Source organism: Macaca thibetana, chromosome 3, assembly GCF_024542745.1.
Source record: "Macaca thibetana thibetana isolate TM-01 chromosome 3, ASM2454274v1, whole genome shotgun sequence".
Lineage (NCBI taxonomy): Eukaryota > Metazoa > Chordata > Mammalia > Primates > Cercopithecidae > Macaca > Macaca thibetana.
The window spans coordinates 77,918,218-77,944,453 of NC_065580.1; the positions used below are offsets into that span (position 1 = coordinate 77,918,218).

Below are 26,236 nucleotides of genomic sequence, written 5' to 3' on the forward strand. Positions count from 1 at the left end.
ACAATTATTGCTATTTGTAATCATATCTTGTAATCACAAGAGATATATAGCTGAATTTAGAATCTGTTGAGAACACAGAAGGCAGCAGCAGTGTTTCTAAATGTCACTGACTTAATTATTTTAACTCATAAAATTTTTAAAGGTTCAAATGCATCAACCCAAATCATCCATTTCTGAAATGTATTTTAGATAAATCCCTTGAAGTGTTCTTTTGTTGCAAATGGGTGTCATTATGCATTAGTTTCTTTCTCCAAATCCCTGCAATCCCCTAATCTAATTTCCAATAAGACCATCTATCAGACAACTTATCTCTAGTTCCTGTGTTTTAAAATTACAGAAGCTAAATGTTGTGTTCCAGATTGTTTAGGGAGTCATACCTAGAAGCATTTGGTGCCTTACACTTCTTTCTATTCTTTCGATTAAGAAAACATAAATGTGTACATAACTGGTGTATTTTCCAATTATTTTAGGTGAACTTTACAAATGCATTTTGGCCCTTTTGCGGGGACCTATTTTTCCTTTTTAAAAGTACCAGCCATTCAACTTTGAATAACAGACAATGGAGCATTATTTTTTTGAAAAATAAATTATCTGAGGTAGAGTTTTAGCGTTTGTATATATTAATCATTTATTTTCCCTGTACTGCTTAAAATGTATTCTTAAATTTGTATGTTGGGCAAGGCGTGGTGGCTCACACCTGTAATCCCAGCACTTTGGGAAGCCGAGGCAGGTGGATCACAACGTCAGGAGTTTGAGACCAGCCTGGCCAATATGGTGAAACCCCATCTCTACTAAAAATACAAAATCAAAATATTAGCCAGGTGTAGTGGCACATGCCTGTAGTCCCAGCTACTTGGGAGGCCGAGGCAGGAGAATCGCTTGAACCCAGGAGGTGGAGGTTGCAGTGAGTTGAGATCGCACCACTGCACTCCAGCCTGGGTGACAGAATGAGACTCCATCTCAAAAAAAAAAATATATATATATATATATATGTATATATATACACACGTGTGTGTGTGTGTGTGTGTGTGTGTATATACACATGTATATACACACATATATATAATACGTTTAGGTTATGAGATAGAAGATAAAGGAGGAAAAGCAACATAGGATGTATTTTATTCCTATTAAAATTTATTTTTATTTTCCTTAAAAAGGGATAAAGTGGGATATTAGTGCCAATTTTGGCAGATGAGTAGTCTGGTGACAAATAACACAGTAATAAATCGATGGCCCCCTTATACCTCCACTGGTAACTAAAGTTTACATTTGGTAAAGAAGATAGAAGCCTTTGCAGCTGCCTTAAATTATTCTATGGAAACAAGTGGTGCGTGTGTGTGTGTGTGTGTGTGTGTGTGTGTGTGTGTGTGTATTTTTTTTTTTTTTTTTGAGACAAAGTCTCACTCTGTCACCCAGGCTGGACTGCAGTGGTGCGATCTCAGCTCACGTCAACCTCCACCTCCTGGGTTCAAGCGATTCTCCTGCCTCAGCCTCCTGAGTAGCTGGGATTACAGGTGTGTGCCACCACGCCCAGCTAATTTTTGTATTTTTTGGTAGAGACGAGGTTTCACAATGTTAGCCAGGCTGGTCTCAAACTCCTGACCTCAGGTGATCCACCCACTGTGGTCTCCCAAAGTGCTGGGATTACAGGCTTCAGCCACCGTGTGCAGCCATAAATATATATGTCTTACCTTGAGTTGTTTTCATGACTTACTCACACGGTGGAGACTGAAAGAAATTGCTCAGTAGGTCAATTCCTTTAGGTCACTGAGTCCCGACAGAAATAGTCCACAAATTCCCCTGGTTTAGAGGCAATGATTTCTAATTCCTAGCTCCCCACTAGGTCCACAGTATGCTCATCTGGAAAACATTTAGTCATTTCTGAGGAGATTCTAAAATGAGGCAACCCTTGGTCAACTATCTGCCTTTCATAAAAGGTCAATCAAATACATGACCAACAAAGACATACATTTCTGAGCCATATGGAAAAAATAATTGACTTAATGGGACCCTGATCACTTAAAAGAATAGATGCATCTCTTAAAAAGAAAAGTGTATTCTCTCATCGGTTCCAATATTTTCATAATATTTAAAGCTCTCAAATGCTAAATAAAAATATTAAAACATTTGAGTGAAATGTGGCACTGTTTCTGATTTTCTATAAGGTTATGATAAATTTACTTGACACAATTTAACTTTAAATGATCATGTTGTGTTAAGCAGAATTAAATTAATGAAAATAAATGTTACCATCTAAATAATAAATATTTCCTAATTGAATAGCTAAGGTAAAAATAATGCTAAATTATCTAGTTTTTAATTAGTAATTATTCAACAGAAGATTTCTCCCTGCTAATTATCTTTCAAGATTCAGGTGAAAAGATACTAAGATCTTTTAACAAAACCATTCATTTAAGTCCATTATCAAATAAACTATAGTACCTTAACATTTTATGGTATGAGATTCTCACAGCCAAAATTATTGGCTTGTTTTCCTGGGTAATATTTCAAATCCCTGTGAAAAATGAATAGTTGCTTAGAAAAGAGGGCTAATTAAGTCATAGTGTCATTTATGGCATTGCCCAAAACTGTCACTCTGCTCATATATTTTCCTTTCTTTCAACTTACAGCCCTCACTATTTTTTGATAACTGGAAGTTTTCTGAATTTTGCATCTTGAATACCTCACTGTTGTTCTTTATCTGCCCACCAAAGAAACAATCATGTTGAAACTGCATTTTTTAATATGCAAAAGCCACCACATTTGTCTAAAACTTACATTCTGTAACATGTAAAGAAACAATAGTATGCAAACTACAGTTTTATCCTTGCAATCAATATGAATGTATTACACTATAAATTGTTTATGGCCTACACTTCTGGCCTTAATTAGCCATCTCAAAACGTCATGCTGTAGGTCAAATGGGGTCATAAAAAACATAAGTGGCTTACCTCAAACCAACATCACTATTAGAAAGTAACTTAAAACACATGCTTTATTGGTATTCTAGATTTAACATCATCTTCTTAGGAAAGATAACCTGGGGTTCCAGAATTATTAATTTTTTTAGCAACCTGTCAGAATCAAATTCTATGCAAATTAAATAAGAAACCAAATTGGAGTTTCACTAAATAGAACCTACAGAATTTGCTTGTTGTTAATGCTGGTGGATTTCTTTGAAACCTTAGACTAGTTAAATACTAAATAGCTAGTAAGAGTGGAGACATTGCTAGAGATTATACTAGACAGCTGTTGACTGAGATTTCATAGGGCAGTTTTAGACCTTGTTTATTTGTATCTCCAGTAGTTAGCCCAGGAGTTTTACTCCAAGTGCTTGTTAAATAATATAATGCATATTAAATTAATACCTTAAAAAGACAACCTCACTCTAGAAAAACAAAAGACAACCTCAAAATTCTATAAATTTAGTAATAATACTAGTTGATCACTCAGAGCACGTAACTCACCTTATGAAGAGGGGCTTTCAGAGTTGTGTTCAATTTTGTCACTTTCAGATGAAAATAAAAGTGAACACTGGAAGAACATCTGTAAAATTACAACCAAAGACAACCATATTGTAGTTCATCATTCATTCCCTACATTAGATTGTGCTTGATATTTCTTCAAAAATTCAATGTTAGTAAAACGTTTGATTGTCCTAGTGAATTTAAGGATATTAAAACTCTATAACCTATTGTTCCTTTCCTTTCTTAGCTTCCCAGGAAGATTTGGGGCTAAAGTCAATGCCTGATTATATTTTCTATATTAGGTTGGGTGTTTTTGTAGTTACCGTTTTCTTTTTCCAGTGTTTCCCTTTTTATAGTTTAATCCTTTTTAGAAATGTGTGCTGTATATTATGAATTAGTGGCAGTTTTTTATTCTTAATCCTCATTTTTCAATTGTTTTTGAGCTTTCAGAACACATTGTTCGCTATTTCTTGAATTTTTTTTTTTTTTTTTTTTTTTTTTTTTTTTTGACAGAGTTTTGCTCTCTTGCCCAGGCTGGACTGCAGCGGCACAATCTCGGCTCACTGCAGCCTCCATCTCCCGAGTTCAATCAATTCTCGTGCCTCAGCCTCCCGAGTACCTGGGATTATAGTTGTGCACCACCACACCCAGCTAATTTTTGTATTTTTAGTAGAGGCAGGGTTTTTCCATGTTGCCCAGGCTGATCTTGAACTCCTGGTCTCAAGTGATCCAACTGCCTCGGCCTTTCAAAGTGCTGGCATTACTGGCATGGTTGAAACTCTCTCTTCCTTGCCTTTCACTATATTCTTTCGGTCAACAAATATTTATTGAATACTTAATAGTTGTCAGGCACTGTTGTGATTCCTCTCCCAACTCAACGATCCTGTTCCTCATCCCATTCATTCTCACTTCTGCCCCGTAAATGGTGCAGGTCCACCAAGGTTCTGTCATTTATTTTATGATGTTCTCAATTCTGCACTCTGCTTTGATTTAGGAACACAATCCCTTACTTGAAACTTTTGAAGCCACATATGCTTCAAAATTCTGAATTTTTGGATTTTAGCAAAGTCATAGGTTGTAACAACCATATATTTTGTAACACTTTACACAGAGAGGGGCAGCACTCTTTAATCAAATCTATTAATATTTCTGCAATGAAATATATCAATGTTTACACAAAGCGAGATAGGGACTATGACTACTATAGTAGAATATGTAGACTGTATAAGCCTCACTGCATTTTTTTTTTTTTTTTTTTTGAGACAGGATCTCACTCTGTCACCCAGGCTGGTATACAGTGGCACAATCTCGGCTCACTGCAACCTTCATCTCCCGGGTTCAAGCAATTCTCCTGCCTCAGCTTCCTGAGTAGCTGGGACTACAGGCATCCACCACCATGCCAGGCTAATTTTTGTATTTTTGGTAGAGATGTGGTTTCACTACACTGGCCAGGCTGGTCTCGAACTCCTGACCTTAGGTAATCCACCTGCCTCGGCCTCACTACAATTTTTTTTTAATTTTTGAGACGGAGTCTCACTCTGTCGCCGAGGCTGGAGTGCAGTGACCGAATCTCAGCTCACTGCAAGCTCCGGTTCCCAGGTTTACGCGGTTCTCCTGCCTCAGCCTCCCAAGTAGCTGGGACTACACGCGCCCGCCACCTCGCCCGGCTAGTTTTTTTGCACTTTTTTTTTTTTTTTTTTTTTTTTTTTTTGAGACGGAGTCTCGCTCTGTCGTCCAGGCTGGAGTGCAGTGGCCGGATCTCAGCTCACTGCAAGCTCCGCCTCCCGGGTTTACGCCATTCTCCTGCCTCAGCCTCCGGAGTAGCTGGGACTACAGGAGCCCGCCACCTCGCCCGGCTAGTTTTTTGTATTTTTTTTTTTTTAGTAGAGACGGGGTTTCACCGTGTTAGCCAGGATGGTTTCGATCTCCTGACCTCGTGATCCGCCCGTCTCAGCCTCCCAAAGTGCTGGGATTACAGGCTTGAGCCACCGCGCCCGGCCCTCACTACAATTTTTACCAGGTGTTGCAGCTAAATGAGTTTTGTCTTAGAAAATGTTTTTCAAACCATTTTTGATTTTGAGATTGCAGATAAGGGATGATTTACCTCTTACCTTTTCTACTTTTCTAACTTTTTCTACTTTAAATATTTTAAGCAAATTTTGTCTCTAATCTGTCTGGTCCTACATTTCCAAATATTTTCTGGACATCTTTACTAAAGGACCTATCAAATACTTTAATTTGTACCAAAGCAAATGTATTGCCTTCTAACCCACTGATCTCTTTCTTGGTTGTTACTCTCTTTAACGCTTAGCATCATCACTGACAATGGGTGCAGGCCTTCATTACCTCTCCTTTCAGTTTTGTGACTTCCTAAACTAGGCTGGATAGGCTAATTTATTCATGCACTATGTTAGACATCGGCAAATACCAATAAGGCAGGCTTAACTTCAGGTTCCCCACTTATAAGGACCTCTTCTTAGTGGAGAAGGCTAATTAAAGGATTAAATAAATTAGAGAACATTGGTACAATGGGCTATTTTGGAACCATTAAAGACAATGAGATGACTATGTCAATTGCCAAGACATATTAAGAAAAAATGCATGTTGCAGAATAGTATATTGAGGTCCTATGAACAGATAGTTCATCTATATAGAGAAAGTCCTGGAAAGCTATATACAAAAACATGCATATTAAATTAATACTTTTTGGCCGGGTGCGGTGGCTCAAGCCTGTAATCCCAGCACTTTGGGAGGCTGAGACGGGCGGATCACGAGGTCAGGAGATCGAGACCATCCTGGCTAACACGGTGAAACCCCGTCTCTCCTAAAAAATACCAAAAAAAACTAGCTGGGCGAGGTGGCAGGCGCCTACATGTAGTCCCAGCTACTCGGGAGGCTGAGGCAGGAGAATGGCATGAACCCGGGAGGCGGAGCTTGCAGTGAGCTGAGATCTGGCCACTGCACTCCAGCCTGGGTGACAGAGCAAGACTCCGTCTCAAAAAAAATAAATGAATAAATAAATTAATTAATACTTTTAAAAGACAACTTCACTCTAGAAAAAACAAAAGACAACCTCAAAATTCTATAAATTTAGTAATAATACTAGTTGATCACTCAGAGTATTTAACTCACCTTATGAAGAGATGCTTTCAGAGTTGTGTTTAATTTTGTCACTTCTAGATGAAAATAAAAGTGACCATTTGAAGAACATCTATAAAATTACAACTAAAGACAACCATATTGTGGTTCATCACTGATAGCAGTGTCTCTGGAAAGACAATGTGGATTTTATTTTCTGATTTTTCTTCTTTTAGTGTTGAAATTTTTCAGAGAATATGTATTTTAATCCGAAAAGGGATTATCAAATTAAATGTGATGAGATATATGAATGAATAAATATAATGAAGAAAGGAATATAACGCGAAGAGGCAGGGCACGGTGGCTCACGCCTGTAATCCCAGCACTTTGGTAAGGCAAGGCGGGCAGATTGCTTGAGTTCAGGAGTTCAAGACCAGCCTGGGCAAAAATCACAAAACCCTGTCTCTACCAAAAATACAAAATATTAGCCGGGCATGGTGGAGCACACCTGTGGTCCCAGATACTTGCAGGGGCTGAAGTGAGAGGATCGCCTGACCCCAGGAGGTCAAGGCTGCAGTGAGCTGAGATCGTGTCACTGCGCTCCAGCCTGGTTAACAGAGTGAGGCTCCTGTCTTAAAAGAAAATAAGGTGGGAACACAGTACAAAGTAACTAACTCAGGCTAAGTTATGAAAATCTTAGAAAATGCTTTCCTTTGAGTGCAGCAACAGACATTCCAATTAGAGCAAACAGCAGACCCAGTGGTACCCATTTCTTAAAGGGTACAGTGTGGGAACAGCAGATTGGGTGCTGGAGAGTAGCTTCAAGGGGAAACAAGATTTGACATTGAGGTTAGATATGGAAGATAGTGAAAAGGACTGGAGATAGTCAAGTGTTTCTGGGCAACTGGGTGGCTTATGGTAGCTTTAAAAGAAATAGGGCTAATCAAAACCACAGTGAGAATGCTACTTCATAGCCATTAGGGCAGTTATAATAAGAATAAGTCAGTGAAGGGCTTCAACTTGTTGGTAATATGGACCTGCTCTAGTCGGCAGGGAGCCTCTGGAAGTTGCTGATTTTTTTTTTTTTTTTTTTTTTTTTGAGACGGAGTCATGCTCTGTCGCCCAGGCTGGAGTGCAGTGGCCGGATCTCAGCTCACTGCAAGCTCCGCCTCCCGGGTTCACGCCATTCTCCTGCCTCAGCCTCCCAAGTAGCTGGGACTACAGGCGCCCGCCACTTCGCCCGGCTAGTTTTTTGTATTTTTTTAGTAGAGACGGGGTTTCACCATGTTAGCCAGGATGGTCTCGATCTCCTGACCTCGTGATCTGCCCGTCTCGGCCTCCCAAAGTGCTGGGATTACAGGCTTGAGCCACCACGCCCGGCCTGGAAGTTGCTGATTTTTAAATAAAATACTTTTTTTTTCTTTTGGAGTGTTTTTAGATGTGCAGAAAAGTTACAAAGATAGTACAGAGAGTTCTCATATAAGCCCTCAACCATTTTGTCTCCCTTAATATTATCTTACATTATCATGGTACATTTGTCAAAACTAAGAAACCAACACTGGTAAATTATTATTACCTGAAAGCCAGTCCTCATTCAGATTTCACTGGTTTTTCCATTAATGTGCTTTTTCTTTTCCAGGAGTCAACATAGGATCCCACAAAACATTTAGTTGTCATGGTCTCCATAATCTCCTCACTCTGAGTTCCTCTTCTCAGTCTTCCCTTGTTTTTCGTGAACTTCACAGTTTTGAGGGGTGCTGATCAGAAAGTTTGTCGAATATTCCTCAATTTGGGTTTGTCGGACATTTTCTCATGATTAGCCTGGAGGTAAAGGTTTTAGGAAAAATACCACACAGGTATTTTTATCACATTATTTTAGAGGACACATCATTGCTGATGTTAATCTCGATCACTTCATTTAAAATGTTTGCTAGGTTTTTCCACTGTAAGCTTCCCAGAAAGTTTTTCCTTTCCATACTTCTCAGGCTTTTAAGCTGTACATTATATTACAAGTGGTGTTTAATGCGATTTTTTTGGCTGGGCGATGGGAAGAGGGTGGAAAAAAGAAGGTCAGTTATATAGCTAAGGTTGTCATAATAATTCAAGTGATAGAGGACAAGCACTTGGACGTCTAGTGGCAATAGTAGATGGTAAAATGGATTGGAGATATTCAAGTGTTTCTGGGAAACTCGGTGGCTTATGGTAGCTTTAAGAGAAACAGGGTAAGACAAAACCACAGTGAGATACCACTTTATACCCATTAGGAAAGTTATAATAAAAAGTCAGATAATAACAAGTGATGGTGAGGATGCAGAAAAATTAGAATCCATACACACTGCTGATAGGAATGTAAAATGGTGTGGCAACTTTGGAAAACAGGCAGTTACTCAAAAAATTGAACATATTTACTATTTGATGCAGCAATTCCACTTCTAGGTACATACTTGAGAAATAGAAACACAAGTACACATAAAAATGTATACACAAATCTTCATAATAGCATTACTCATTATAACTAAATGTCAAAAACTACCCAAATGTCCACCAATTGATGAATGAACAAAATGTGGTATATCTTATTTAGCCATAAAAAGGGTGGAAACACTAACATGCTATGTTACAACACAGATGAACTTTGAAAATGCTATGCTAAGTGAAAGAAACCAATCACAAAAGATCACATATTATGATTCCATTTGTATGACATGTCCAGAATGGAGACAAAAAGTAGATTTATAGTTGCTTAGCACTGGGGGAGTGGGTGGATGGTGGAGGGATTAGGCTATGATAGGGCAAATGGTATGAGTTTCCTTTTGGGGTGATGAAAATGTTTTTAAATTCATTATAGTGATGGTTGTACAACCCTGAAAACACTAAAAGTCATAGAATTGTACACTTGAATTTGGTAAATTGTATGATATGTAAATTATATCTCAATGAAATTACTATAAAAAAAAATCTGTAACACATGGCAGGGGAACCATACTTGTTCAAACTACACTCATTCAAATCGAAGTGCTGGTGGGACATCCAGGTGTAAATGTTGAGCAGCTCAAAACTTAGGTTGGGCCTAGAGATATGGCACCACAAATCATTAGCATAAAGGAGTCACTTAACAGAAAGCAAGATAATTCATTTAGTTCAATTTACTAAACATAGTAGCTGAAGGGAAGGTTTCAAACAGGGCAACTTCAACATTTAATAGCACTGAGTTTTCAGGGGTTAACACAGAATGAGGACTGACTCTGATATGTTTTGGCTCTGTCTCCCCACTCAAATCTCATCTCAAACTGTAATCTCCACGTGTTGAGGAGAGAGGTGATTGAATCATGGGGGTGGTTTCCCCCATGCTGTTCTTGTGCTAATGAGTGAGTTCTCAAGAGATCTGATGACTTTATAAGGCAGTTTTCCCTGCTCTTGCTTGCTCTCTCTCCTGCTGCCCTGTGAAGGTGTGTGCTTCCTCTTCTGCCATGACTGTTTAAGTTTCCTGAGACCTATCCAGCCATGTGGTACTGTGAGTCAATTAAACCTCCCTTGCTTATAAATTATCCAATCTTGGGTAGTATGATATCTTTATAGCAGTGTGAAAATGGACTCATACAGTTAATTGGTACCAGAAGTGTGGGGTACTACTATAAAGATATAGAAAATACGGAAGTGACTTTGGAACTGGGTAATGGGCAGAGGGTGAAATAGTTTGGAGGGCTCAGAAGAAGACAGGAAGATGTGGAAATGTTTAGAACTTCCTAGAGACTTGTTGAATGGTTTTAACCAAAATGCTGATAGTGATATGGACAATGAAGTCCAGGCTGAGGTGGTCTCAGATGGAGATGAGGAACTTATTGGGAACTGGAGCAAAGGTCAGTCTTACTATGCTTTAGCAAAGAGACTGGCAGCATCTTGCCGCTGCCTTAGAAATCTGTGGAACTTTGAACTTGAGAGAGATCTGAAATTGGAACTTATGTTTAAAAGGGAAGCAGAGCATAAGGTTTAGAAAACCTGCAACGTGACTAAGAGATAGAAAAGAAAACCCATTTTCTGGGAAGAAATTCTAGCCAGCTGCAGAAATTTGCATAAAGTAATGAGGAGCCAAATGTTAATTGCCAAAACAATGGGGAAAATGTCTCCAGGGCATATTGGAGATCTTGGTGGCAGCTCCTCCCATCACAGGCCTGGAGGCCTAAGAGGAAAAAAAATGGCTTCCTGTGCAGGGCCAGGTGCCCACTGCTGTGTGCGGACTCGGAACTTGGTGCCCTGCATCCCAGATTTTCCAGCTCCAGACGTGGCTAAAAAGGGCCAAGGTATAGCTTGGGCTGTTGCTTCCAAGGGTGCAAGCCCCAAGCCTTGGCAGCTTCCACGTGGTGTTGGGCCTGCAGTGCACAGAATTCAAGAGTTGAGGTTTGGGAACTTCCACCTAGATTTCACAGGATGTATGGAAATATCTGGATGTCCATGCAGAAGTCTGTTGCAGGGGCAGAGCCCTCATGGAGAACCTCTGCTAGGGTGTTGCATTAGGGAAATGTGGGATTGGAGCCCCCACAAAGAGTACCCACTGGGGCACTGCCTAATGGAGCTGTGAGATGAGGGCTACTATCCTCCAGAACCCAGAATGGTAGCTCCACTGAGAGCTTGCACCCTGTGCCTGGAAAAGCCAAGGACACTCAGTGCCAGCCCATGAAGGAGCTGCAGAAGGCCATGAGAGCCCACCCCTTGCATCAGCATGCCCGTGATATGAGACATTAAGTCAAAGGAGATTATTTTGGAGGTTTAATATTTAATGACTGCCCCACTGGATTTTCGACTTGCATGGGACCTGTAGCCCCTTTGTTTTGGTCAATTTCTCCCATTTGGAACGGGAGCATTTATCCGATGCCTGTACCACCATTGTATTTACAAAGTAACTAACTTGCTTTTGATTGTACAGGCTCATAGGTGGAAGGGACTTGCACTTGCCTTATCTCAGATAAGACTTTGGACTGTGGACTTTTGAGTTAATGCTGAAATGAGTTAAGGCGTTGGGGGCTGTTGGGAGGGAAGGCATGATTGGTTTTGAAATGTGAAAAGACATGAGATTTGAGAGGGGCCAGGGGCAGAATGATATGGCTTGCTGTGTATCCCCAACCAAATCTCATCTTGAATTGTAGTACCCGTTATCTCCATTTGTCAAGGGAGAGACCAGGTGGAGGTAACTAACTGCATCATAGAGTGGTTCTCCCATTCTGTTCTCATGACAGTGAGTGAGTTCACAATGAGATCTGCTGGCTTTTTTTTTTTTTTTGAGATGGATTCTTGCTCTGTCAGTAAGCGGGATCTCAGCTTACTGTAATCTCTGCCACCTGGGTTCAAGCAATTCTCTTGCCTCAGCCTCCGGAGTAGCTGGGACTACAGACATGTACCACCATGCCAAGCTTTTTGTATTTTTTTTGTAGAGATGGGTCTTTGCCATGTTGGGCAGGCTGTTCTCGAACATCTGACCATAAATGATCCACCCACCTCGGCCTCCCAAAGTGCTGGGATTACAGGTGTGAGCCACTGTGCTCAGCTGATCTGATGGTTTTATAAGGCAGTTTTCCCTGCTCTTGCTCTCTCTGTCTCTCTCTCTCTCTGCCTTGTGAAGGTGCCTGCTTCCCCTTCCACCATGATTGTAAGTTTCCTGAGGCCTCCCCAGTCATGTGGAATTGTGAGTCAATTAAGCCTCCTTTGTTTATAAATTACCCATTCTCGGGGAGTATCTTTATAGCAGTGTGAAAATGGACTAATGCAGACTTCTTTGGCATTCAAGACAACATTGTTATTGAGACTGGCTGATATCTCTCCTCATTTTCAACTAGTCTCTGAATGGGAATACGTTCGAGAAATGAACCATTAGACAATTTCATTACTGTGTGAACCTCACAGAGCATACTTACGCAAACTTAGATGATACATCCTATTGCTCCTAGGCTACAAACCTATACAGCATGTTGTTGTACTGAAGACTTTGTGCAGTTTTAATAGAATGGTCAGTATTTGTATATTTAACTGTAGAAAAGATACAGTAAAAATATGGTATAGCCCAGGCACAGTGGCTCATGCCTGTAATCCTAGCATTTTGGGAGGCCGAGGTGGGCAGATCACTTGAGGTCAGGGGTTTGATACCAGCTTGGCCAACATGATGAAACCCCATCTCTACTAAAAATACAAAAATTAGCCAGGCTCAATGGTGGACAACTGTAATCCCAGCTACTCAGGAGGCTGAGGCAAGAGAATCTCTTGAACCTGGGAGGCAGAGTTTGCAATCAGCCAAGATCATGCCACTGTACTCCAGTCTGGGTGACAGAGCAAGGCTTCATCTCAAAAAACAAATTACAGTACAGAAGATTAAAAAATGAGTTCCAGACCAGACTGGGTAACATAGTGAGATCCCATCTCTACCAAAAAACACAAAAATTCACTGGATGTAATGGTGTGTACCTGTAGTCCCAGCTTCTTAGGAGGCTGAGGTGGGAGGCGCACTCCTGCCTGAGTAACAGAGCAAGGCCCTGTATTTAAAAGAAAAAAAAAAGATACACCTGTATAGGGCACTGACCATAAACTGTGCTTGCACACTGAAAGCTGCTTCCAGGTGTGAGTGAGTGGTGAGTAATGTGAGGACCTAGGACATTACTGAACCCTACTGTAGACTTTACATACTTAGGTCACATTAAATTTATAAAAATATATTTTTCTTTCTTCAATAATAAATTAACCCTCGCTTATTGTAGCTTTTTTACTTTATGCACTTTAAAATTTTTTTTAACTTTTATTTTTTGGATGGGTCTTGCTGTGTCGTGCAGGCTGAAGTACACAGCAGCATGACTGTTGCTCACTGCAGCTTCGAACTCCTGGGTTCGAGCTATCCTGCCACTGTAGCCTCCCAAGTAGCTGGGGCTATAGGCATGCACCACTACACATAGAACATAGAAAAGGTATGGTAGGCCAGGTGCAGTGGCTCATGCCTGTAATCCCGGCACTTTGGGAGGCCAAGGCAGGCAGATCACGAAGTCAAGAGATCAAGACCATCCTGGCCAACCAACATGGTGAAACCCTGTGTCTACTAAAAATATAAAAATTAGCTGGGCATAGTGACACATGCCTGTAGTCCCAGCTACGCAGGAGACTGAGGCAGAAGAATCACTTGAACCCGGGAGGCAGAGGTTGCAGTGAGCTGAGATCGTGCCACTGCACTCCAGCCCAGGCAACAGAGCAAGACTCCATCTCAAAAAAATAAGTAAATAAATAAAAAAGGTAAATTTTCTAAAAACATTTTCACTCTTTTTGAATAACACTTAGCTTAAAACACACTGTACAGCTTAACAAAAATATTTTTCTTTGTATTCTTATGAACTTTTTTCTATTTTCAAAATTAAATTTTCTTTTTACATTTTAACTATTTTGTTAAAAACTAAAACACAAGCACACATACTAGCCTAGGCCTACACTGGGTCAGGATCATCAATATCACTGTCTTCTACCTCCGTATCTTGTCCCAGTGGAAGTTCTTCAAGGGCCATAACGTGCAAGGAACTGTCATCTCCTATAATAAGGCCTTCTTTGGGAAGACCTCCTGAAGGACTCTCCTGAGGCTGTTTACAGTTACCTTTTTTCCTGTAAGTAGGGGTATAGTTTAAAATAACGATAAATAGTAAACACATAGCCAGTAACATGGTATTTTATCAAGTACTATGTACCATACATAATTCTATGTGTAATACTTTTATATGCAGCTTACTGTGCTGCTTGTTTACACCAGCATCACCACAAACATGTGAGTAATGCATTGTGCTAAGATGTTATCATGCCTTTGTCTTTAGGCGACAGGAATTTTTCAGTTCCATTATGATCTTATGGGACCACCATCATATATACAGTCTGTCATTGACCAAAGTCATTATACAGCGTATAACTGTACAACTGTCTTCATTTCACGTAATAGAATGTTTTACCGTAAGTGGTTATGGCAATGTCCTCAAGTAATAAGCAGAGTATTTTTGGATGACAGAAGTTGAAATTTAAGATTATACTAATTAAAACTAAATATTTTTGGTATATAGTAATCTATATGGATTTAAAATTATTTTATTTCCTTATTCAAGACAATGGGTCAAGCCATAAAACCTAACTGGCCACACAGGTCATCAGTTATTCTTTACTACCTTATTCCAAACCTGCCACATCTTCCCTGCTCACCTCCAACATGGTACTAGAGAGAAATCCCATACTAAAGATAATGACAGTTGAAAAGAAGAAAAAAAGAATAAAAAAGTCAAATGATTCCACCAACTCTTTCAATGACCATATATTCCTCGTTTGGAATTTAGTAAATGCTGTTTTAAAACCCAGGAAGGCTGGGCACGTAATCCCAACACTTTGGGAGGCTAAGGCTGTAGGATTGCTTGAGGCTAGGTGTTTGACTCCAGCCTGGGAAACACAGTGAGACCTCATCTCTAGACAGAAATTTAGGAAAACCTAGCTGTGTGTGGTAGTGCCCACCTGTAGTATGAGCTACTCGGGAGGCTGAGCCCAGAAGTTCAAGGCTGCAGTTAGCCATGATTGCACCACTGTGTTGCAGCCTGGGCAACAGAGTGAGATCCTGTTTCTACAAAAACAAAACCAAACCAAGCCTGTAATCACAAATTACAGAAGATGTAAGATTCTGTTTGCCTTTTCTTGAGATGGAGTTTCGCTCTTGTTGCCCAGGTTGGAGTGCAATGGCGCGATCTCGGCTCACTGCAACCTCCGCCTCCTGGGTTCAAGCGATTCTCCTGTCTCAGTCTCCTGAGTAGCTGAGATTACAGGTGCCTGCCGCCACGCCTGGCTAATTTTTGCATTTTTAATAGAGATGGGGTTTCATTATATTGGTGAGGCTGGTCTAGAAATCCTGACCTTAGGTGATCCACCCGCCTCGGCTTTGCAAAGTACTGGGATTACAGGAGTAAGCTACTGCGCCCAGTCTGTTTGCCTTTTTAATGTCATCTAATTCATTTTATAAGTAGAGTATCAAGGAAATAATTATCATGGTATAGTTTGGGAAAAGGTGAGTAAATCCCTAACACTGCTGGCCCAAGGTTTTATTTGGTAGGTCTAAATCTTGACCTTACAGCTATGAAATTTCAAGTTTGTGCTTGAATACATGACTAAAACAATGAAAATGAAAAGACCAATAGTATGTACCATTTTAGTTTTTATTAATAAAATAGAAACCTAAACTCAGACAACTGCTTTATTCTTGCATCTAATCTGACCATATATTGGAGTAGCAATTCTTTATAAAAGGACTTAGGTGAGAACTGTCAATATATCAGTTCCATCAAAAACTCTAGGTTGGAATATCTTAAAAAGAGTAAATTAAATGAGAAAGCACAGAAATCTCTCCCTCAAACAAGAAGGGCTTCCTTTAATAGTCTTTAATATAGCTCATTTGCAATTGTATGAAAATCCATCACGATCAATCATGTTGCACAATCCCTAAAGGATAAAACTGAGGGAACTCATGGATAATTTTCACAGCTTCATTGTAAAGTCCAAGATCTGAAAGAAACATTTAAGCAAATATTTAATCTACAGTGGAAAGTTGTAACATCAATTATTATCTAAGATATTTTTACCTATTTCCTTTTTCTCATCCTTTTGGAAGTGAATTTCTAGAAATGGAGATACGGATTATGGATTCTTGTATTTAACTGTGACGCCAAAAAAAAAAAAAGACATGGGAGTACCAACCATTTTGACGTTCATTATACAGGCAGTTTCTGCCTGGCAGTGTTTGGGTGTTATGCATTATTCAGTTCCTTCCATTTATATATTACAACAAAAAAACTAATACTATTTTTGTTATATTAAAAAAATTACCTTTCGACAAATATTAATTAATCTTTACTGGGTTTCTTACATATATAAGCACTACTTAGAAGCAGGTCAAAACAAAATGTACCCCCATTTTCCTTTAGGATCACAAAATTCTATAGAAATTGAAAATATAGCAGTACTAATTCTTTAGACCAATATATATCAAATTAAAAATAAAAAGTTTTCCTGCTAATTACATAAAACCAGTCAATACTAGAATGCTTTATTTACCAAAAGGATGGTTATCTTCTTTAAACTGGACATAAGATGTACACAAGATGGTGGCCTTGGTGGTTACTTTTCCAACCACTTCCAAAATTCCAGAGATTTCTTCATCAAGCTAAGGCACAGAACAAGACGTCAATTTGGTGTTACCACATTTTCAGTTGACAATTAATTTGGAAAACTGTTATACAGGTTACTAATCTTTCACTTCAAGTAACAAAGTAATTTTAAAAATTACCAATGCAAAAGTTAAAATGTAACTTGTTAACAAATGTTTGAGTACTTAACTGTCAGCATGTTAACATTCCTGTTACATTTACTAGCAGCTTCAAGTACAAAGCTACAATTCAAGTTAAAGCCGAAATCGCTATTGAAAATGTCCAGCATTTCTGTAAGCAGTAATTTCCTATGAGAGGAATCTTCTATAATCTGTATTTCACAATGTGTTCTGTACACATTAACCAAACAGCATATGGATTTGTCTTCACAAAATGCCAAAACAAGTTTTAAGTATTTTAAACATAAAATGCAAAAATAAATAAGTAAAAACTGAAATATATGAACAAAAATAGAAAATAAAATAAAATTTAAAACTTTGAGGGACAGGTCGAGGCAGGAGGATTGCCTGAGACCAAGAGTTCAAGACCAGCCTGAGCAACATAGGAAGACTCCATCTCTACGAAAAACAAAACAAAACAAAAATTAGCCAGGCATGGTTGAGCATGCCTGTAGTCTCAGCTACTGGGGAGGCTGAGATGGGAGCAACTTGATCTCGGGAGGCTAAGGCTGCAGTGAGCCACGACGGTGGCACTGCATTCCACCCAGGGCAACAGAGTGAGACCCTGTCTCAAAACAAAAAACAAAAACAAAACAAAAAACCTCTTGAGGAAGAAAAAATTTAAATTTTTCTTATGTGATTTTATGGTCTTTCATAAGGAATTTGAATTGTTATCCAGCATTTATGGGATATTTTCAAAAATCATGAAGCCCAAAAAATCATTGGTTAAAAATGTAAAAGGAAATATAATGAGAGAATAGTACAAGAATTTAATTTTTGAGCCAGGGACGTTTTACCAGCTCATCCTTTTTAAATTCATTCCAAAAAGTTAGACACATTGGCAACAAACCAAATCCATATGAAGAATTAACTATAATATATATGAGACTTATTAATATTTAAACATACGGGTTCCATCAACTCGATGGTTCCATTTTTTCCTTCTCCATCTGAAAGAATAAACATTTTTCCAGTGGGATGAATCTAAAAAAGAAACATAAGATTAAAATCTCACTGAAACAACAAAAAAGTTTGACAAACGATGAGTACATTGATCCTTAATTGAGCACAAATCAACTGTTTTTTGAACAGTTTATTCGTTCTCTTCATTCAGTTTATTCAACTTATTAGTTCAAATTATAATCTTATGTTACCAAATGTCTTCATGGAACACAGTTAATTTTGAATCTCAGATAAACAAGGATTTTTTTTTGGTAGTGTATAAGTAGGTTCTGTATTTGCTAAATATGGCAACCCTATTCTAATAACAAATCAAAGGAAGCCCACCCTATCGAAAAGTGAAAGCTGCTGGCACTCATGATTTAGACAGCACATATCCCATGGAGGGTATGTTTTAAAAATCAGGCATGATGAAGTAAAAGGAGAACTGGTTGCTAGAATATCTGTGTCTACTCCTGGGAAGCAGCTGTAAAGAGCGCTGTCAGATCGCGTTTGAATGCCACCTTTGCCACTTGCTGAGTTTCTGAGCATTTTAGTCAACCACCTACCACTCATACTCAGTTTCCCTACTTGGGAAGTCAAAGCAACACTCATTTAAGGAAAAGGATGTGTGGATGAAATGAGCTACTAAATAAGTCTTTATATAATAGTTTTCTTTTCCTCAGCTTTTCAGGTCACTGATTCCAAGACTTTGGGCCTGTTTCTCGCCTGTAGAATGAGGGAACTTCACTTTAATAGTGGGGTTAGATAACTCACTACTACGGGACCCAAAGCGGACAATCAAGGCATGTTTTACAGAGAAGCGATTACGAGGAAACGAGGTTTGCAAAAAGAAGTAATTTCAGAAGAGAAGGAAACCAGCAGATTAGTTTTGTCGGCGTCCGTGACGTCTGAGTAAACTAAGAAATCTGAAGCTAGATGTGGGAGTCGTGTTTATAATTTCCCCTACGTAAGCACGGCCAGAACGGAGGCGACGGGCACTGGAATTTAGAACGCAGAGCATCTGAAAACACCTTGTTTCCGTGTCATAAAAGAGGCACCAAAATGGGGCTACAACGGCTAAAGAATTTCCAAGAAGTCTCCTTTTGCAAAATAAAGGATTCGGGAGCGCAGTGATCTGAGGCTTTCCGTCCTTTTTCATCCGCCGTTATCCACTTAGAATCCGCCACCCAGGCGGTCATGGGGTCCCTCCCTCCAGCTACGGACAGGGGAGCCCATGACTGCGAACCCGCATACCTTTTCCAGCCTCCCTACGAAGCAGACAGGCTTGTCGATGAACTGAGCTAGCATGCCGACGTTGATGCGCGACCTCGGTAACTCCATCATGTCCACCATGATTATGGTCCAAGACTGCAGCTGGCGGGAAACCCACGAACTACTGAAACTGTGCGCCCCGCGGGTGTCTATGGGGCAGATTTCCCGGCACCAATCAGCGAAGACTAGCGCTCCAGCTTCGCCAATTAAGTGCGCGGAAAACTAAATCGCAATCGCGCTGTCACTGAAAGGGGTGGAGAAGGGGCGGGATGCGTCCGGAAGTGGAGATTGGCTGCTTAGTGACGCACGGCGTCCTGGAAGTTGCCTGACACAGGGCGAGAGGCAGTGGAGGCGGGGCTTGGATAGGGGCGGAACTTGAGGCTACCCTTCTGCGATCACTGGATTCTCGGCGGTGACTTGACCCCGGAAGTGGGGTGTGGAGCTCCGGTGCCGGTGCGGCGGCGGACTGCGGCGCGAGCCTCAGGTACCTCTTCTCGCGGGAGGCGCCGCAGCCTTACTATTTCCCCATTCTTCCCGCGGACAGAGTCAAAAGAGCTAGGCGGGATTTCGGTACCAGCTGCTGCCGCGGTGCTGTGGGTGCTGCGTACCAGCTGTTACTGTTGCCTCGCCTTCCCTCTTGCCGGTTCTGCGTGGGAGGCGCGGGAGTTTTGCTGAATAATATGTGGTGTGGCGTCGGGGTTGTGATACCAGCCCCCTTGGAGATGGGGAGAGGGGTCATCAGTGATCTTGATCACTTTCTTCAGGCTTTTGCCACTTGTTGGCTGAGGGTCGATTTACTCCCTTCGCTGCGTCACTCTACTTTCTCCAGTTTCTCACCTGTAAGAAGAGAGAGTGACTCGATTACTTCTAAGACGTTTTTTAGCCCAACCTGGCCACACTGCGGAGGTGCCGGTTCTCTCACCCCGCTACCTCCTCCGCGTTGGCAGCCAATAGAAGCAATTAAGGATGGGTAACGGAGAAGGACTACTGGCCACTACCAGAGGAGACAAGCTTAAATCGTTGTTAGACCCCGAGTTAGTGTTCCCCGAGCTAGGGTTCCCCCTTCTGAGGCGTATTTTCCCCATCCGCAAAACGAAGGGTTAGGCGGAATGATTTGCAAGGTACCAGTTGACCCTAACTTTTGGCGGTATGTTTGACTCAACAGTTTAAACCCCCTCAGCAGTCTTTCTACTCTGGAGGGCGATCTGGAGGTCTGGAAGATAACCGATTCCTGGGAGATTGGGGGTAGTCTCCAATCTGTCCCTGGCTCATCTTGAGACCCGAAGCCGGCGGCCTTGCCAGGAATATTCTAGAGTGAATACGCATAAAAATACCTTCAAACGGTACTGTGGAAATGGGACAGAAGTTTTAATTGGGTATTATAACTTTGTGGAAACTGAGTGTGAATTTGCCCAAAGCTACAGAATTGTCATCGTTCAAATTCCCTTAAGCAAAAAAGATCCGATTTGAGACTTGACGTGGCAATTTAAGATTGGAATCTCATGTACGATAATTAAATGATAGTCTCCCTTAGTGTTTACTTAGCACTTAATAGGTTTGCCTTAGTTTTACTAACAGGAGTTTAAAGGATTTCATTAAACAGATGTAGAATGTGTGTCAGTGGTGTATAAAAAAGTTGTGGTTGTATTGGTACAAGTCAATAAAGTCCATTTTGTATTAAAGCTTTAAGTCTTTTGTACTTTAGCATTGTTTTGCAAAGCAAGTTGATGTGCATTATATAGGGGAGAGTACACACATGAATGTCTTTCATAGCATTTTTTTTTTTTGAGGCAAGATCTTGCTCTGTCACCCAGACTGGAGTGCAGTGGCATGCTCATAGCTCACTGTAGCCTTTAACTCCTAGGCTTAAGCGATCCTCTCACCTCAGCCTGCAAGTAGCTGGGACTATAAGCACATACCACCACACCCAGCTAATAAATAAATAAATATATATATATTTATTTTTGTACAGATGAGGCCTCGCCATGTTGACCAGGCTTATCTCAAACTCCTGGGCTCAAGCGATCCCTCCCTCCCCTCTCTCTCTCCCAAAGTACTGGAATTACAGGTGTGAGCCTTGGTACGCACCCTGTAATAGCGATTTTTTTTTTTTTAAAGAGCAGTCCTGAGAGTACCAGATGTTAATGTCATTGTTTACTTGCAGTGAAAACGACCACTTTTAAGCAAAGGCTTTCTTTTAAAACAGGGAGATGAGCAAGAAGATAATTTAAAAAAGCTTTTTTGCATATTTTTGAGTCACTTAAAATATTATGAAATATATGATGTGCAGAGAAAAGTATAGCTAGCCGATTTGCATAGTTTTGAGAGAAATGAAATGAATCCATGGGGCCTGTCATTCAGCTGAAGAAATGGAACTTTACCACTTACCAGTAAATTTTACCAGTTTGCACTTCCCCAGTTAAGCCCTCCTTGCCACAGCCTTAAGTAAACACTATCTTGAAATTTGTGTTAAGGTTCCTAAGCCTTTCTACATAGTTTTATTACACATGCAGGCATTTCTAAATGGCATGTTGTTTTACTATTGCCAATCTTTGACTTTATATAAATAGAAACGTATATATCTTCTGACTTGTTTCTTTTGTTTGTTTTTGAGATTCATCTATATTGACGAATGTATATAGAGCATATTTTTATTTTGTTACAGGTAGGCATGAACGGGGCAGTAGTGGGCTGACCCCCAACCCACTAGAAATGTCGGGTGATGGTTTGGCAATTATCGAATTTGCCTCTCTAAAAATGACAATTCGGCAGCGCCAGGGAGAGGCCATTTCCTGATGGTCCATATCTGTTATCAAAATGTTAATTTAATGTAGACCCGAGGGAGAAACAGCTTCCTGGGCATGCATATTAAGAGACAAAGATGGTAAAGTATGAAAGTATGATCTTCCAGGTACACTCCACCGGAAAAAGGAAGAAAGCCTCAGATGGGCATGCGTGTAACTTCCTAAAAACACTTCCCGAGGCTAAGGAGGGCTCTGAGCCTGCGGGCAGCCTATCCTAAGGGAAGAATCATGGGAAAGAGACAAGCTTATAAAAGTCCTAGCATCAGGCCCGGTGCAGTGGCTCACAGCTGTAATCCCAGCACTTTGGGAGGCCGAGGCGGGTGGATCACCTCAGATCATAAGTTCAAGACCAACCTGGTCAACATGGTGAAACCCTGTCTCTACTAAATACACAAAAAATTAGCCAGACGTGGTGGTGGGCGCCTGTAGTCCCAGCTACTGCGGAGGCCGAGGCAGGAGAATGGCGTGAACCCGGGAGGCGGAACTTGCAGGGAGCCGAGATCACGCCACTGCACTCTAGCCTGGGCCGCAGAGCGAGACTCCGTCTCAAAAAAAAAAAAAAAAAAAAAAGTCAGGATCAACTGTTAAGTGGGATACTTGACCTTCTCTCTTTAACCTTCACATTCCTGCGGATGTTTCTAACAAGCACACCTTTTTTTCTTTCCTGTTTTAATGCCTTTTTAAGTAAACTTCCATTCCTGCTCTGGAACTTGCCAGAGTCTCTTTTTCTGCTTTATGCCCCTCAGTCAAATTTTTCTTCTGAGGAGGCAAGGACTGAAGTTGCTACTGACCCGTAAGGATAGGCTACCGGTAAGTTGGGGTAACTTGGATCTCTGCCACTAGAATTAAAAAAATGATTTCCCCAAATGGTGGTACCAGTTTACCCTCTTACCTGGAGTATAAGAGAGTTACAGTTATTGTATATTCTTGGCAACCCTTGAAGTTTTTTCCCCCAATTTGATGGATATGAAATTTTTTTTGTCATGACCCTAATTTGCATTCCCTGATTACTGATAAGGTTGAACATCTTTTCAGATTTTTATTGGCTATTTATGTTTGTCTTTTATTCCTTGATTTTTCTTTTTCTTACTGACTTTTAACAGCTTTGTATGAGTGGGATATTATAATGGTACAAGTGTTGTCCGTTTTTGACATGTCTTTCCATTTCCTTCCTTCATTCTGTCCTTTTTTTTTTTTTTTTTTTTAAGTAGAAAGACCTCTTTTAATATAGTTAAACCTTTTCCCCCTTAAGTTTAATGTAGGAGAAAAGTCCATTAAAATCTCACTTACGAATTCTTTCATACATACTCTTAAAGGTATTCTATTTTTCCTAAAATTTTTAGAGTTTTGCCTTTCATATTTAATAGTCCGTCATCTAGAATTCACTTTTCATGTATTTTGTCAGATAGGTTTCCAATCTCTTTGTTTTGTTTTAATTTCAATTGTCCTAATGTGATTTGACTGTATCACCTTTTTGCCACTGACCTTCACTTGTCACCTTAAGTTTACAGATATGTGTGGAGTCAATTCTGTTCTATGGATCTATTTTTCTATCCGTGAACCACAACCTATTTTCTTTAATAGTGTAGCCTTATCATAACTTTTGATATCTGGGCCTGTGTTCCCAGGAATGTCTTGGTTATTTTTATCTCTTTGCTGTTCCATATAGAATGTAGCTTACGAATTTCCATGAAAAACTGTGTTGGAATTTGGATCAAAATTGCATTGAATCCTTGGATGTATTTCAGGAAAAGTAACAGCTGAATGTCAACTCTTACTATTCTTGAGCCATTTTGGTTCCTTAAAATCTTTCCCAAAAGTCTCATACTTTGCTACATAAAAATTTTGACTTTTAGCTTAGATTTATTCCTAGATACCTTTTTTTGTTGTTATTATGAATGGTATCATTTTTTAAATTAAAGATTTTAACTGATTGTTTTAGTATATAGAAATGCCATTTTAAGAATTTTCTATCAGTTTTTTTGGAATTTTCTATTCATATTTGAATAATTACAGTTTTGTTTCTTAAGCATTCTTACATATTTTATGTATTTTTCTTACCTTTTGCCTAGGATAGAGCCTTCAGTACCATTTTGAATAGAAAGTGTTTAAGTCAAGATGGAGTCTGGCTGCATAAACAAAAGTATCTTTAATGCACAAATGCTTATTCTTACATGTGAAAGAAGTCCACAGCTGTGCAACTTAGTACTTATGTGGTATTGCCACTGAGACTCAGGGCCCCAGGTTCTTTCTGTCTTTCTGTACTTCTACGTTCAATATCTAGTTCCATATTTATGGTTACCTCATAGGCCAGGTAAGTGATGGAGATTCAGCTATCAAGTAAATCCACATTTCATGTGGCAGAGAAGTGGACAGGCAAGAGTATACCTCCATGAGATTCAGCTTCCTTTAAGGAGCATTTCACGAAGTCCTTCCCAACTTGAATTTCTGTTTATTAGGTTAAGGAATTTTCCTTCTATTCCTAGTTTGATAAGCGTTTTAATTGAATGGTTATGGAATTTGGTCAAATGCATTTTTTTTGCCTTAATTGAGATGATTGAAATGAGTATGTATTTTTCAGTGTTTGAACCAAGCTCATATTCCTGGAAGTTTGATTATGATATATTGTCTTTTATTATATATTCCTGAATTTGATTTGCTGTTGTGTTTGTTTAGGATTTTTTTTAATCCATGTTCATGAGTGAGATTGGTCTGTAATTTTCCTTTTTTGTATATTCCTTGTCAAAATTTGACATTATGGTTATGAGACAGGAGAATTCCCTGGACCCCTTTGTGGGGCTTGCAACCAGAGTGTGACTTGTTTGCTGCCATGAACTCAAATTCCTTACGGGAGGGGGAGTATGCAGGTGAGCAGGTGCAGGAGCTGGGGTGAGTGATTTTGGCCTCCGGCCCCACAGCAGTGTCTAGGGACGTTACAGTGCTCTTTTAGCCCTGCCGTCTGGGAATGGCTTAAGTGTTAAATGGCTCAGTGGAGTCAGTGTGACAGCCTTTTTGGGTTTCCGCACCCAGTGCATCCTGAATTCTTGTCTATCGTCCAGGAGAAATCAGGTCACGTGGACTTGAAAGACGGTGAATGTGGGCATTTTATTGAGTGATGGAGGTGGCTTTCAGTGGGATGGTGATATGGTTTGGCTGTGTCCCCACTCAAATCTCATCCTGAATTGTAGCTCCCATAATTCAAGTGTTACGGGAGGGACTCGATGAGAGAGAACTGAATCATGGGGACAGTTTCCCCCATACTGTTCTTATGGTAGTGCGTAAGTCTCATGAGATCTAATGGTTTTATAAGGGGAAACTCCTTTCACTTGATTTTTTTTTTTTATTCTCTCTTGTCTAACACCATGTAAGATGTACCTTTTGTTTTCTGCCATGATTGTGAGGCCTCCCCAGCCACGTGGAACTGTGAGTCCATTAAACCCCTTTTTCTTTGTAAATTACCTTGTAAATTACCCTGTCTCGGGTATGTCTTTACCAGCAGTATGAAAATGAACTAATATAGATGAGGAGCTGGAGAGGGGAAGGAGTGGGAAGATGATCTTCCCCTGGAGTTCGGCTGTCCCATGACCAATCTCCTTCCTGACCATCCCCAGCCAAACTCCCCTCGACACTCAGATGCTTCCCCTCTTCTCTCCTCTGCTGCGCCATTCTGCTGCTCTGCCACTCTTCTGCTCGTGGAGCCTGGGGTTTGGGGTTTATATGGGCACAGAAGAGGGGAACATAGTGGGCCAAAAGGCAACATTTGGGTGCAAAAACAGCCTGTTCACATTTAGGGCTGTGGAGCCCTCGCCAGGGACCCCACCCTTCTGCCGCCTGTCCATATCAGTTATACTAGTTTTGTGAAATTAGTGTGGAGTGTTTCTTTTATTTATTCTCCAACATTGTATATAAAACTGAAATTATCTATCGAGTGTTTGGTAGTGTTCAGCTATAAAACCTTTTAGATCTGTTATAGTTATCTTTGACTAGAGCTTTAGACATTTCCCACAAGTTTTTATAAGTAGATGTACATTAAGTTCTAAGTATTTTCTAGTTTCCAGCATATTTCTTTTTTGACCCATGCATTATTTTTGTTTCAAAATATATAGGTTTTATTAAAGTTATTTTGATAATTTCCAATGAAATTGCATTATAATCTGAGGGTATCGTTGGTCTGATTCTTTGAAATTATATGAGACTAATTCTTTGAAATTATGTGAGGCTTGCTTTAAGGCTTATTAGGAACATGGACAATTTTTCATGTGTGCTTGGCAAAAAAATGTATTTTCCAGGTGTTGGATCCA

The 26,236-nt window shown here is 40.1% G+C and overlaps 2 protein-coding genes and 1 long non-coding RNA gene across 3 annotated transcripts in view; 1 reads left to right on the forward strand and 2 right to left on the reverse strand.

Moving 5' to 3' along the window:
- UMAD1 (UBAP1-MVB12-associated (UMA) domain containing 1) overlaps positions 1-26,236 on the forward strand; it is a 559,686-nt gene that overhangs the window by 310,248 nt on the left and 223,202 nt on the right. Inside the window, exon 2 of the mRNA XM_050782999.1 lies at positions 19,563-19,615. The gene's annotated coding sequence lies outside the window, so the exon portion shown is untranslated. The remainder of the gene's footprint in view (positions 1-19,562; positions 19,616-26,236) is intronic.
- LOC126949978 (uncharacterized) lies at positions 1,528-9,050 on the reverse strand. The gene is made up of 3 exons (XR_007724018.1): positions 8,125-9,050; positions 3,471-3,549; positions 1,528-1,863 (listed from the first exon to the last, which is right to left on the reverse strand). It is a non-coding gene; the product is annotated as an uncharacterized LOC126949978 (long non-coding RNA).
- On the reverse strand, positions 15,940-19,563 carry RPA3 (replication protein A3). The gene is made up of 4 exons (XM_050783005.1): positions 19,114-19,563; positions 17,827-17,901; positions 16,647-16,755; positions 15,940-16,097 (listed from the first exon to the last, which is right to left on the reverse strand). Exons 1-4 carry the CDS (start codon positions 19,210-19,212, stop codon positions 16,015-16,017), a joined length of 366 nt encoding a protein of 121 aa, XP_050638962.1. The 5' UTR covers positions 19,213-19,563; the 3' UTR covers positions 15,940-16,014.

Excerpts from the sequence above, each read along its gene's own strand:
- RPA3 (XM_050783005.1), bottom strand. The coding sequence starts at position 19,212 with ATGGTGGACATGATGGAGTTACCGAGGTCGCGCATCAACGTCGGCATG. Across the intron at positions 17,902-19,113 it reads TCGTAGGGAGGCTGGAAAAG|ATTCATCCCACTGGAAAAAT; the intron begins GTATGCGGGTTC and ends TTTCTTTTTTAG. Across the intron at positions 16,756-17,826 it reads CCATCGAGTTGATGGAACCC|CTTGATGAAGAAATCTCTGG; the intron begins GTATGTTTAAAT and ends TCTGTGCCTTAG.